Genomic DNA, 15,274 nt, shown 5'->3' with positions numbered 1-15,274 from the left:
CAATATCTGGAAAACAAACAAACAAACCTCAATGACCTTCAACTAGTACCAGTCTGGGTTCAATCAGAAGATGGAAACCACACAGTAATTTTAAAGGGGAAATTTTAATTTAAAGAATTATTTGGCTATAAGAGAGTATCTACAAAAAAATGTGAAAAGAACATCAGAAGTATCTTAGGGCCAAAAAAGAATAGGAAGACAGAGTTGGAAGGGGGCCCTCCTCCAGCTGGGGTGCAGATGTCATTAAAGAAGGTGTAGTACCAGCCAATGGCAAAGTTCTCCCGGTTGCCTGTGTCTGGGACATGGCAACCCGAGGCTGGTGGACAGACCTGAGGTAGCATCAGCACAAGTCTGGGGGAATGAGGTCTGGAACACATCGTGTCCACCCTGATGGAGCTTGAGGGAATAAACTTTGGTCCGCAGGAGAGTGGCTGCTGATGTGGGGGTGCCCGGGGGATGGCAGAAGTGCCACCGTGGGCCTGAGGCCGGCAAGGTCACTGAAAGACTGCTCACTCTGAGTGCAGGGCTTGTGTGGGGCTCGACAGATGTCTCACACACCCACACTGCTCAGTGATGTCGCAGCACGAGTGAGGAAAACAGAAGGGGTGGCAGGTGGACCCAGGACCCTCCGGCAATGCCCCTCCAGCTCCCACTACTGATGGAGCTTGACGTTCTTCCCCTGGCCGTGACGCAGAGCAGGTGATGAATGGTCAATTGGGGGCTGACAGGTAATCAAGTGATAATGGGCACAGGCCCAATCGATACGTAAATAGTTGTACATGCAGAAAGTTAAATACTTCTCAGTTCACTACTGAGATGCAGTACCTTGGATGAATCTCAAAGCAGCATGTTGAGTGAAAAAAATGAATCTCCAAAGATTACATTTTTTTCATGGATGTGGCATGTTAAAAAAAAAAAAAGGCAAATCTGTGGCCAAGGAGAAATCTGTGGGTTCCAGGGATTAGATCTGTGGCTTCCAGGAGGGTGTGACAAAGGGACACTTGAAGCAAGACAGAGCCTGATTGTCTCTGTGGTGATGTGAACCTACATGTGTCTTACCCCTCACTAAAATATATTTTATTATCTAATATCACAACTTTAATTTCAAATCCAGCTCAAACCTCTCCACTTCTAGTTTACATCCTGTGAGTCTATTGACCGGCGGTGGGATGGGGGACAAGGTCTACTTTTCTCTCCTTGTTTCTGTGTCCTCCTGTCTTTCTCCTCATCGGGTTTGCAGGGGAGGAGAGAGGAGGGGAGGAGGACAGATCTTAACTCAGATGGTGTCCTCTGAAATTGTCTCCAAATGGTGGAGTGCCCTCTCTTCTACGTGATGCCAAAGCACTAGCTCCTTCTGGGCGCGGCATTCTGGTGAATTTGAGGGACAGGCTCCCCTCCCCTGCAGCCCCACCGGGACTCCCACGAATTGCCTTCTCTGGACCCCCTCAAACCTTGCCCAATGTGGTGAAGCACCTCACAGCCAGTCCTTTCAGTGTGAGTCACCTGGTTCATGAGGAATCAGATGCCCACTTTCTTGCCATCCCAATGGTCCCAGCTGACCTCCCGCTGCCAATGATATTCTGCTGACGGTCAGGCACCAGGCTGATCTTTGAATCCCAATGGAGAAATGTCCCATTTGTTCTCTCAAGATTTGTTTAAACTCTTCTACATCCCAACACCAAGGCTGCTGTGGGAAGGATAATTCTTCAGCTCCCCACACCTTCAGCCAGGGGCAGGGGGGGGATGTCAAATGTTAATTATCCAGCTGGCAGACAAGCTACCCCTCTGAGTTGTCCTTTTAGAGCACTCTCTCTGGTGGTAGGGCTGAAGTGCCTCTTCTCTTGGCTGCTAGGGGCTGTGGCATGGAAGTCCTGCAGGGGTTTTGTCTAACACCTCTGGATAGACCAGGAGGGCACTGTCATTCACTGTCCTTAAATTTGTGATGTCTGCCCAAAATCAGAGTCAACTGGGAAAGCCCCACCTAGCATCTTGCTGCACCCACCATGAGTGAATTTTGGTGTCCTTTTCAAAACCAATTACACTAAGGCAAGTTTTGGACCACAATTTTACACATTTAAGTACCTCATACCAGCCATTCTTACCTTTCTAATCTGGCTCAGTTCATGTTTAGAGGTTTTTCACAAGCCTCTCCAACGCTCAGTGGACTATTGAACAGTTGCACTTATGAAGATACCTGCAGGAAACGGCTTTATTCTTGTCCCACCACTGCCTTGCGACATTCTATAGAGTCTCCTTCGCTTCGGGTGCTCAGGTCCCACAGGAGGATGTTTATGAATCAACACTCAGCCATGGGTGGATGATCACTAACAGGGTTGCACCTTGAGTCTAATTAGAGCTACTGCAGAGGTGTAGTAGATTCTGCTATGTGTTCTCCAAGATCATCTCGTCTTTTTGAACATACAAGTTGGTCACTTTTCCCAGCCTCCTTTGTAGTTGGATGAGGACATGTAGACAAATTTTTCTAGAACATGAATGGAAATGATACGTGATTTCTACACAGAGGCAAATACATGCGGGAATAATGTTTCCACACTCCCTCTCCTGCCATTGTGATCTCGGAGTCCACATGCCTGAGATGGCATTGGTGTGTGACAAAGAAGGGCTTCCCAAACCACATTGGACCATAATGTGAGTGAGACGTAAACTTGCTGTGTTGAGCCACTGAAGTTCCAGGATTATTTGCTACAGCGGCAGAACCTAAATTGTCCTGACTAATGTAAGGCAAAACTTTTCTCTTTTCCTTCTTAATATCTCAGAGTACTCACCTTAGGGTTTGCCATTTGAATTTGTCGTGGCTTTTTTTTTTTTTTTTTTTTTTTTGTCGTGGCTTTTGGAGTTAAAGAAAATAATACCAAACAAAGCAGGGTTTTTTTTTGTTTGTTGTTTGTTGTTTGTTTGGTTTTTGGTGGGGAGAATCATGCTTTTCCTTTGTGTTCTTTCACCTCATTTCTCCTCTATTGACTTCCTCCTTTTGCCTTCTTGTTCTGGACAACATCTTTGTGACAGGGTCATTCAGTCAATAGTTGTTGAATCAAACTCTGGAGCTTTGCTTGAGGAAATGCTGATAAGGAAATCCATCCCACTTACACCCAGAGGTATTTACAACTTACTCTGATAGGAGCTCTCTCCCACTCTCCTTTTTTTAAAGATTTTATTTATTTGAGAGAGAGAAGAAGGCAGAGGCAAAGGGAGAGGGTGAGGGAGAAGCAGACTCCCCACTGAGTAGGGAGTCCAATGCTGGGCTCAATCCCAGGACCCGAGATCATGACCTGAGCTGAAAGCAAACTCTCAACTGACTGAGCCACCCAGGCACCCCTGACAGGAGCTCTTTTTAACTTTCCCAAACCTGTCTTTTTCCCTTCTCTTAAAATTAACTAAATGATTCTTCTTTTTTGTTGGGTAAGCAGAATATAGACATTTCTCAAAGGGACTCAATTACACCAGAATCACATCATTTAACATATTTCTCAGTAGAATGAGATCCAGTTTGGGTGTGTAGATATGGGTACTCCATTGCAAGTGGACATAATGTTGTAAAAAGATCACATCCTCAGTCCTTTTCTTTTTCTTTTGTCACACACACACACACACACACACACACAGTGTGTGTATGCACACCAACACTGAACTCAATGGAATGAAGCTGGCTGCCCCAGATGGAGCAAATGCAGGTTATCTGTGGATGATTTCTCCAGCTTTCTAGTTTTCTATTGATCACAGAAACCAGTCACCTTCTCCACACAATAAGACTTATGTCAGAGTAAAAAGTAGTACCCGACAAAGTAGCACCATTCTTGGTACCCCACTCATCTTGGTCCTCAGAGCTATGTCAATTATATCACAAGAAACTGCACTGACAGTTCATGACTTTTGTTTAAGGGCTTTACAAACCTTGCATGTTCTTAGTTCTCAAACCAAATTCAACTTTGGTTAGGCCACAACACGAGTGGGGAGAAGGTAGAAATAATGTCTAGACCTCTAAATTCACCTTTGCCTTTGCTTTCTTGTGTCCCAGAAGTCCTTTCTTATTTCCCACAGAGAATATCTTAACTGAGTAAAATCTCTCTTACCTGGGTGGTTCTATAATGACCTTGGACTAAGAATCATGGGCACAAATTCATTTAACAACATTAAGACACAATCCCAAATGGATTAAAGACTTCATCATAAATGTTTACACCATAAAACTTCTAGAAGAAAATAATAGGTTCTAAGCTCCTTGACATCAGTCTTGGCAATGATATTTTGGATTTGACTCCAAAAGAAAAGGCAACAAAAGCAAAAATAAATAAGTGGAAAGCCAAAATAAAAATCTTCCGCACAGCAAAGAAAACCATCACCAAAATGAAAAGATAATGTACTGAATGGGAGAAAATATTTACAAAGCATCTGATAAGTGGTTAGTATCCAAAGTACAGAGAGAGCTCACAGAATTAAATAGCAAAACATACTAAACAATGCCATAAAAAAAATGGGCAGAGGATCCAAATAGACATTTTTCAAGAAGACATAGAGATGATCAACAGGTATATGAAAAGGTGCTCAACATCACTATTCACCGGGGGCATGCAAATCAAAACTACAATGAGATATCACTTTATATCTATTAGAATGATTATTTTCAGAAAGACCAGAAATAAAAAGTGAGGATGTGGAAAAAGGGAAACTTTTGTGTACTGATGGTGGGAATGTAAATTGGTGCAGCCACTACAGAAAACAGCATGAAGATTCTTTTAAAAATTAAAGATAATACTCCAATACGATCCAGTAATTCCACTTCTGGGTATTTATATGAAAGAAATGAAAATAGTAACTCAAAAAAATATATGCACCCCATATTTACAGCAACATTATTTATAATAGAAGACATGGAGGAACCTAAGTGTCCATCCACACATGAATGGATAAATGTAGTGTGTACACAAACACACACATACACACACACACACAGGAATACATTATTCATTCATAAAAAAAGAAGTACATTTTGCCGTTTGTGACAATATGGACGGACATTGAGGACATAATGCCAAGTGAAATAACTCAGAGAAAGATAAATATCATATAATCTCACTTATTTCTAAAATCTAAAATAAAAACATGAACTCATAGATGCAGAGAATAGATTGTGATTGCCAGTGGTAGTGGTTGGGTGGGGGAGAGCCAAAGTGGGTGCAGGGTGCAGGTGGTCAAACGGTACAAACTTCTAGCTATGAAATAATAAGTCCTGGGGATGTAGTGACTACAGTTAATAGTACTGCACTGTAATTTGAAAGTTGCTGAGAGAGTAAATCTTAAAGATTACCATCACGAGAAAAAAGATTTGTAGGTATGTGTGCTGATGCGTACTAACTTAGTGTGACTTAGTGCGGTGATCATTTGGGAATATATACACAAATACCAATCGCTACATTGTGCACCTGAAAATAGTGTAATGCTATACATGAATTATATCTCAATAAGCAAAATAAACTTTAAAAAAGACATAATCCTCTCCAAGTTGCTTCAATTATCAAAAAGCTACCTCCCTGTAAGAGCCTTTCTCTTATATCTGAGCTGAGTGTTCAGGATATACCCCAGAAACAGGTCTGATCTTGTGGCTTTCAAGAGGGAATCACGTTTGGGACTCTTCCAGAGTTGATGAAACAATTCAGCAGCCCCCTCTGTTTCTCTGAGCAGTGGAAAGTTGACTTTGGGGAGCAGGAACAGAGTTCAGCTCTCCTGTCCTGAAAGCAGGGTCAAAGCTCTTGACTTCACTCCAGCGTGGGATGCAGCCTTTCAATTTAGGGGTATCGTCTGCCAGAACTCCATCCAAGGCCATCCAGCTTAATTGCTAGCTATGGGCTTGGAAAGCAAATCATGTTTCTGGACAGCACTGGCCAGTTCTCTAGCTCTGCTTTCTTGTTCTTCTTCCTGGGGAGAAACAAAAAATACAAAGTTCAGCTATGAAAAAGTAACAGGAGCTCAGGGGCAAGCAGCTAATTCTGTCGGTCCCAAAAGTACTGCACAAATAATTTCTGGTAAAGTCAATTACTGCCAGACACTCTGGGAAGGAAGGAAACAGGTGCTCATCATTTTGTTTGAAACCTGTTCTGGGAGAGAGTGGACTTTCTAACCATCATGCACGCAGGTACAGAGTAGGGAGTCAATGTCAGCCCTCGTTTCTTTTGCAGCTTCTCTTAAGACAAAAAAAGTTGCCTTCGGGAAACAAAACTGAGGGTGAAAGGGAAGAGGACCAAGCCCCCAAAACTCTGCTTCCAGCTATGCACAGCTGGAGACCTAGGGGAATGGATGATCCCTCTGCTGGGTGCACCACCCTTAATTAGTCCCATGAGGGTGGACCGGATATGGTCACTTAAATTATAAGGGATCCACTGGGGAGAGGACAGCAGGTCACTCCTCCCCCACCACTGGACTGTGTGAGTAGATGGGTTTCCAAGGGCAGAGGACAAGGATAGCAAGGATTCTTGGCACCTGGCACCAAAGGTCAGAGCAGGCCGGGTTTCTACTGCCCATACACTTATTGGATAATTAGACCAAAAGCATGACACATTTCAGTAGCTTGCTGCTGACCTATAATTCCAGAATAATTCCTTTCATTCTTTGTCTTGCAAGTGAGAGCTGGTCTTTTTCCCTTTACCTTTAAAATCTCTTTCTATGTAGGAGTGCTTCAGTGGCTCAGTTGGTTAAGCATTTGGCTCTTGATTTCTGCTCAGGTCATGATCTCAGGATCATGGAGCCTGCTTTGGATTCTCTGTCCCTCTCTCTGCCCCTCCCCTACTCTCTCTGTCTCTCTCTGTCTCTCTCTCTCTCTCTGACAAAACAAAAAAACAAAAACATAACTCTTTCTATGTACACCAATGGATGGGTAAGTATCCAGTGCCCTACAGTGCCCTGAAACTTTCTCAATTGATCTTTCTCAAGGAATTAAATAAACTGATAATTATCATGTGGATTGTATTACAATGTAAACACACATAAGGACGAATTTGTTTCAACTGAACAATGAGGATATAATTAAAAGGCTCCTTCTTATCAATTGCCAGGACTCTTCCTAAATGTCTCATCTTCTCAGTTCTAGTCTGGGAAACCTGCACAATGCAAAATGTGTTCTTGAAACATCAGAGGGTATGTATCTGAGAGTAGAGTTGCTGAGTCATGTGGTAATGCTGTGTTTCACATTTTGAGAAATCCAAACTGACTCATTTTAGATTTCCAGTAGCATTTTACATTCCTGCTATATCTTTGCCAGCTTTGGCAACATTAGTTATTACATTTCTTCCCCTATTCCTCTTTCTTCTTATTATCATTACTATTTAGCCATTTTAGCAAGTATGAAATGACATCTCATTGTGGTTTTGAATCATCTCTCCCTTTGACTAATAGTATCGGGCCTCTTTTCATGTACTTATTGGCCATTTACGTACAATTTTTGAAGAAATGCCTTTTCAGATCCTTTGTCCATTTTTTTTAATTGGGTTATTTATCTTTTCATTATTGGGCTGTAAGAGCTCTTTATACATTCAGGATACAAGTCCCTTATCAGACATGTGAGTTACAAGAATTTTTTCCCATTCTGTGAATTGACCTTATCACTTCCTTGATAGTATAGTTTGGAGGACAAGGTTTTTATTTTGATGAAATCCAGTTTATCTGTTTTTTTCTTTTGTTCATTGTGGCTTTGGGATGTGTATATAAGAAAGTTTTGCCTAATTCAGGATCATTAAAATTTATTATTTATTCCTTTTTTTTTTTTTTTTTTTTTTTTTTTGTAGTTTGGGGTTTAGCTCTTACCTTAGTCCATACTCCATTTTGAATTAACTTTTAAGTATGGTATAAGGATGGAGTATGTCTTCATTCTTCTGCTTGTGGATATAAGGTTTTCTAGCACCATGTGTTGAAAAAGTTATTTTTTTTATTTTTTAAAGATTTATTATCTATCTATTTGAGAGAGAGGAGTGAGCACACAGAGGGAGAGGAAGAAGTAGACTCCCCACTGAGCTGGGATTCCCAATGCGGGGCTCAATCCCAGACCCCAGGATCACAACCCGAGCCGGAGGCAGACGCCCAACAAACTGTGCCACCCAGGTGCCCCCCAAAAGTTATTTTTTACCTATTGAATTATGTTGGAACACTTGTCAGGAATCAATTGACAATAAATGAAAAGATTGATTTCTGTTTTCTCAGTTCTGCTCTACTTATCTGTATGTCCATTCTTAATGCCAATATCACATAATTTTGATTACTAAAGCTTTGTAAAGATTATTTTACAAAGATTTATTTATTTATTTGAGAGAGAAAGAAAGAGAGAGTGACCAGGGGGAGTGGCAGAGGGAGAGGAATACTCAAGCAGACTCTGCATGGAGCATGGAGCCTAACCAGGCCAATCTCGTGACCCTGAGATCATGACCTTAGCTGAGATCAATAGTCAGACACTTAACTGACTGAGTCACCCAGGCGCCCAAACTCTGCAGTAAGTTTTGAAATTGAGAAGTGTATGTCTTCTAGCTTTGTTTTTTCTCGTTTCAAGAATTTTTTTGGAGACGGGCTTTTATGGGCACATTCCATATAAATCTCAGGACCAGTTTGTCAATTTCTGAATAGAAAAAAAAGACACAGGATTTTGAAAGAGATTGTGTTGAATCTGTAGATCATTTTGGGGGAATATTCCCATCTTAACAATATTAAGTCTTTTGATCCATGAACAAGGATATCTTTCCACTTATTTAAGTCTTCTTTAACTGCTTTCAACATTGTGTTTTTTTGGAACACAAGTTTTACATTGCTTTTGTTAAAATCATTCCTAAGAAATTTAGCTTTTGATGCTATTAATTTCATTTTGGTATTGTCATTGTTACTGTAAAATACAGTTTGTTATTGTATACTGATGTCATATCCTGAAAGTTTACTGAAGTTACTTATTAGATCTAAGAGTATTTTATTCAATTATTTAGGATTTCCTATATATACAAAGACATGTCATGTAAATACAGATGGTTTTACTTTTCCCCTTCCAATCTGTACATCTTTTACCTATTTTTCTTGCCCATTGCCCTTGCTAGAACCTCCAGTAGAATGTTGAATATGAGCAGCAAAAGCAGACATCTTTGTCTTGTTCTTGATCTTATGGGAATGTATTTAATCTTCACCATTATGGATGATGGTGGCTGTGGATGGATTTTTTTATAGATTGCCTTCTTCATGTAGAGGAAGTTCCCTTCCATTCCTACACTGTTGAGTATTCTTAAAATGAAGGGTTATTAAATTTTGTTAAATACCTCTTCTCAGTCTATTGAAATAGCCTGTGGTTTTGTCCTTTATTCTTTTGATATGATGTTATCCTAAATGACATGTGGATGGTTAGCTGGCTTTGTATTCCTGGGACAAATCCCATTTGTTATAGAGAAGTTTATAATGACTATATTTTCTTGATAAATTGGCCCTTTTATTTTTATAAAATAAAATATTTTTGTCTTAACATCTATTTTGTCTGTTATTTGTATAGCCATTCCAGCTTTCTTACCTTATTGCCTTACGATATCCTTTCTCCATCCTTTTATTTTTAATCTACCTGTGTCTTTTTTGAAAGATTTTATTTATTTATTTGACAAAAAGAGAGAGCATGAGCAAGTCGGGGGTGGGGGTGGGGGAAGCAGGATCCCCACTAGGCAGGAGCCTGATGTGGGGTTCAATGCCAGGACCCTGAGATCATGACCTGAGCTTTAGGCAGACACTTAATGGACTGAGCCACTCAGGTGCAGTGCCCCCCTTCACCCCCCACCCCCTAAACTACTTGTATCTTTAAATCTAAAAGTATATTTTCAGGGCTCCTGGGTGGCTCAGTTGGTTGCACCACCAACTCTTGGTTTCAGCTCTGGTCATGATATCAGGGTCATGAGGTCAAGACCCATGTCAGATTCCATGCTCAGCAGGGAGTTGGCTTGAGATTCTCTCCCTCTCCCTCTGCCCTTCCCGCCACTTGCTCTTTCTCTCTCTAAAATAAAAAAATAAAAAAATAAAAATAAATATTAAATAAATAAATAAATCTTTGTTTTTTTAATATCTTCTGGAAATAGTATATGGTCTTATATTTTGGTTGTTGTTAAAAACTAAATATTTTAACATCTTGTAGCGATTCTTGTTACTGATTCCTCCCCTTCCTCCAACACCAGGTGTTACTGTGGTTTGGTTGTCTGTTTGTTTGTTTAGTGAATTGGATGGACTATTTCAGTAAAGTCCATTTCCCTATGCAGACTTTAACCATACAGTCTTGGGCATACTCATAACCCCCCTGACTTCTTCCTCTCTCACCTGGGATGACAGTGCCTTGAATTAGGGTTCTCTTTGGCTCTTTCACGGATCTCCTTATTAAGCTTCTAGCTGGTCTGTTGTTTCTATTAACATTATACCTAGCTGTTAGCCTCCAGTAATTGCTAGCTGATTGATCCATTGTGTTGAACAGGCCTTAAATTGCTCAGCAGTCTGCTCTAAAATAAAGTCAGGCCCTTTTCAGGGTAATCTTTGCCGCCAGTCTTTGACACTTCTCTGACCCTATGATGATTTTTTTTTAAGATTTTCGTTTTTTAAAAAAGATTTTATTTATTTATTCATGAGAGACACAGAGAGGGAGAGAGAGGCAGAGACACAGGCAGAGGGAGAAGCAGACTCCCTGCAGGGGGCCCGATGTGGGACTCAGTCAGATCCCAGGACCCCAGTATCACACCCTGAGATGAAGGCAGATGCTCAATCACTGACCCACCCAGGTGCCCCTTTTCTTATCTGTTTCTTTCCCTAGTTCTTCCGTAATGCTTCTAAGTAATCTACCTTTCACATGTTGGTGTCAGGGAGCTACTGGCCCTTCTTACTTGTGTTCTACCTAAATCTCCCTTGGGCTTGAGCTTCCCTACATTTTGTTACAAGTAAAGTCAGTTCCCTGAGAAATAACATGAGGAGTTCTTTGTTCTATGGCCTGCCTTCCCCTTTAACGGAACCTCTGTTCCAATACCCTGGAAAGGGACAGGGACAGCAACCTGCTTCTCTGGGAGTAACACTGCTACTATATAAATGAGCTGCTGGACAGGGGCAGTAACTCTTTGTCTTCTTGGCTTGTCTTCCCTGGTGTGGAAACTCAGCCTTGTAAGTGGGGGTGAGAGTGACTGGGGCCCAGTGTTCTTGGCCCACCATGCTTGGGGTAGAATTTCAAGCCTATGAGTGAGTGGGGCTGTATAGGTGAAGGGATCTCTTGGTCATACTTGTAGGCAATACAGCTCATATAATACCTTGCTTGGGGAATGGGGGGAGGGGTGATACTGATGACAAATACTGATATTCTGACTTTCTGAGTAGAATTAGTAGCCCTAAACTAAGATCTGGGGTTAGAGGGATCCCCATCCTCTTGTCTGTGCCCAGCTGGAGTAGAGTTTTCCTTATACTGAACAGGAAGGTAGGGGCAGAAACAAGTCTGGCCATAGACTCTTACAGGTTTTACTAATATTTAGAAGACTGTCTTTAATTACTGTACGCCAATAGGACAATTTCTACAGACTGAATGGCTATTCCCTTTATTTTCAATAGTTCTTCCCAATTATGGTTGTCTCCCTAACACTAAAGAGGGTCTATGCAATTCCCCACACTGCCATTCTGGAAGCGTTTCTCCCTTGTTTCCTTTTTTCTCTTACTTTGCTACCTTTGGTTTGCACCACTCACGTAAGCTTTGTCTCATACTGTTTTCTAGAGAATCAAGATTAAGAAGGCAATTTTAGGGGTGTCTGGGTGGCTCATTGGTTGAGCATCTGCCTTTGGCTCAGGTCGTGATCCCGGAGTCCTGGGATCAGTCTGGCATTGGGCTCCTCGTAGGGAGCCTGCTTCTCCCTCTGCCTGTTTCTCTGCCTCTCTCTCTGTGTCTCTCATGAATAAATAAATAAAATCTTTTTTTAAAAAAAAGGGAAGGCAAAAAATAAAAATACAAATAAAAAAATTAAAAAGGGAAGGCAATTTCAGAAAGAATATTTCAGGCAGCTGTGTGAAAGCAGTATTGCATGGATGGAAGTGGTGCCAAGGGTTGACAAGGGGGAACAGCAAATCTTAACCTGGAAGACAAGGTGGTTGACTGTTATAGAATTCAGGTTTTCCTCTCACTATCCCCTGATCTTGGCATCACTTCTCTGATAAAAAACTCAGCTACCAGTTGAGTGTAAGGCAAAATCTTTGTTTCACAAAGATTTGAAATTTTAGAGCAGGAAAAGATACCGTATGGACAGCATCTTCATTTTATAGATGACAAAATTGAGGCTCAAAACAGGTAAAGTGACTTTCCTGGACTGAACCAGGTAATTAATGCCTGAGAACAGAGTTTTTCTGATTCTTACTTTTGGCCTTGGCATGGAGCACCATGGGAAATTCTCTCCCATTTCTCTTTAGAAAACAAAAGTAAAATAAAAGTGCAAATGAAAAGATAAAATATATATTCTAAAAGAATATTTTAGAATATTCTTTTAGAATATTCTAAAGAAGTTTTCCATTACAAGGCTATGCATGTCATCTTTTCTGAAAAAAACAAAATGACCCAATATGGTGACCTGCTTGCTATCAACGTAATGGTCTCAGTTTAGTGACTAAATCAGATCTATCTTAGGGCCAAATTGTAAAGGAAAGAGGAAAAAAATCCATATGAGAGCTTTTAATCCTTGTCTTACTAAGATGTTGCATCTAGATGCTAGCCTCCCTCAACACCTCCTACCCCTGCTTCCCAGTGATCTTTGCTGAGCATGTGGTGGGGGGTGGGAGTCATCTACACTCACTAACATGAACCAAAAATATACATAAATCATCCTGCACTTTGATATGGAAGAGGCATTGAGACTGTTTATGAATAATAATTCTCATTTTCTATTGAGCACTATTCCTCATTGCAGCAGAGCTCTTAAAAACCAACATTTAAGTGCCAGTTAAATGCCAGATACTTTACTTGCTTTATCTCATTTAATGCTTCCAGCCAGTTGATGAAGATATCATCATCCCTTACAGATAAGGATGCTTTGAAAGGTATCTAATCTGGTTAAGGCCACCTGGCCAGATGTAGAAGAAACAGAAGTAGATAAACACTCTGTAGTACTGCTCTTTCTGAACAAATAGACCATAATAACAAAATTCTTTAAAATGAAAAACTTGCATGTGCCATGGAGGTTTTTTTTTTTTTTAAAACTAGGTTGTAGATGTATTTCATGAAACTTGTTCTTCTGTTTGTTTGTTTTTTCCTGTATGAAGTTCATGGAAATCTAGAACTTTCTTTGAATTACTGCTCATGAGTTCAGTAATGTGTTACACTGCCTCCTCTTCCTAATTTGCAGAGACCGTATGATTCCAGGACCATCCTGGTTGACACCTAGAGTCTGGCATCATTATTAATCGCTTTTCTCTGCTCTCGAAAATGCCCTGTGCGGGTGATAATGACAAGACCACCTTAGTCCTGCCCTACGACCCAGCAATTGCACTGCTGGGGATTTACCCCAAAGATACAGATGCAATGAAACGCCGGGACACCTGCACCCCGATGTTTCTAGCAGCAATGGCCACGATAGCCAAACTGTGGAAGGAGCCTCGGTGTCCAACGAAAGATGAATGGATAAAGAAGATGTGGTCTATGTATACAATGGAATATTACTCAGCCATTAGAAATGACAAATACCCACCATTTGCTTCAACGTGGATGGAACTGGAGGGTATTATGCTGAGTGAAGTAAGTCAGTCGGAGAAGGACAAACATTATATGTTCTCATTCATGTGGGGAATATAAATAATAGTGAAAGGGAATATAAGGGAAGGGAGAAGAAATGTGTGGGAAATATCAGAAAGGGAGACAGAACGTAAAGACTCCTAACTCTGGGAAACGATAGGGGTGGTGGAAGGGGAGGAGGGCGGGGGGTGGGGGTGAATGGGTGACGGGCACTGGGGGTTATTCTGTATGTTAGTAAATTGAACACCAATAAAAAATAAATTAAAAAAAAAAAAAGACCACCTTAGTCGTTCATTAAAGACGCCGAAGTGTCATATTGCAGCTGCCCACTAGGTGTCAGCAGCGTAACCCCCGGAAAACACTTCAAGGAAAGCATTTCATTACAAAAGTCCTATCAGAGCAAATAATTAAGTGTGGTGCAGGAGCTACCTGCAGCCTTGCCCATTCAAAACAAATGCGAGGCAGGGGGAGGAGAGAAGGAGCAGGTGCAGGCCAGGTAGCTCCTTGCTGAGACCTAGTGGAGAGGGAAGGACTCCCTTGCTCCTCGTCAGAAGGACTCCAGTGATATCTGGAATGAACACCGTGGTATCCTTTTTAATTTTCATCCACAAGATGAAACCAGTATGCAGTGAAGTGAGGAAACAGCTTTGAACGAAGACATACCTTTCCCCTTCCTAAACTGTTCTTCAAATCATGATCGATCGGATGAAGGTCACACAGGTGACTTGGGCTTTAACGAGTCTACTGAATGACTGATGCATTTGAGCGAGAAGCTGAGTTGTCTGAACACAAATCCTTTAAAGGTGATTTGAAAACATCGACACTCACAACTCCATGACATGCTTGGACTCTTCTTGGAATGACCCACAGACTGTGCGTATATTACCTTTGACCCAGGTAGACGCGTCTGCTCTCTAGAAACCCTCCTCGGCTGCGGATGTGTGGCACACAGTGACACAAGGGGTACGAGAAGCCCACAGGATGGGTTTTCAGATGCTTGTGCCTTTCAGTCCTTGGAACTGGTTGCTACTGCTGGTGGCCTTCAAGTGTTCTGAAGCATCTTCAGATTTGAACGAATCCACAAATTCCACTGCCCAGCATGAGCCTAATGTTCGGTTTGCTGCTGCCAGCTCAGAGGCAGATGAGAAGATATCTGTTTTTGCATTGGATTATGACTACGTGCAAATTCCTTATGAGGTCACCCTGTGGATACTTCTAGCATCCCTTGCAAAAATAGGTAAGTCCCCAAACACCTGCTTGTGGGAGTTGTTCTCCATGTGAGATAATGATGTGAAAATGCCTTGTAGGTGGTGAACTATATGGATTTTAACTGTCATTGCTATTACAACAAAAAAGAAAATATGTTCCTTTTAGTCAAGGGGAAATCATAACTGCTTTTTTTATAAAGCCGTGTAATGCTTCAGGACTGTGCTTTGAAATTTGAGCATACTCTCTGGGTTCTGGGTTGCTTTGATTTCTTCTTATTTCAGGGTGACACCCTTGTGACATTATTTGGCA

General features: G+C 41.3%; 1 protein-coding gene across 1 annotated transcript in view; it reads left to right on the top strand.

The window, feature by feature from the left end:
• Positions 1-14,222: 14,222 nt before the first annotated feature.
• Positions 14,223-15,274, top strand: part of SLC9A4 (solute carrier family 9 member A4) — a 68,742-nt gene continuing 67,690 nt past the window's right edge. The window contains exon 1 of the mRNA XM_025463405.3: positions 14,223-14,993. Within this exon, the coding sequence (XP_025319190.1) occupies positions 14,738-14,993 (256 nt within the window). The 5' untranslated portion in view covers positions 14,223-14,737. The remainder of the gene's footprint in view (positions 14,994-15,274) is intronic.

Source organism: Canis lupus, chromosome 10 (assembly GCF_003254725.2).
Source record: "Canis lupus dingo isolate Sandy chromosome 10, ASM325472v2, whole genome shotgun sequence".
NCBI lineage: Eukaryota > Metazoa > Chordata > Mammalia > Carnivora > Canidae > Canis > Canis lupus.
This window is presented reverse-complemented; position numbering and strand designations above follow the sequence as displayed.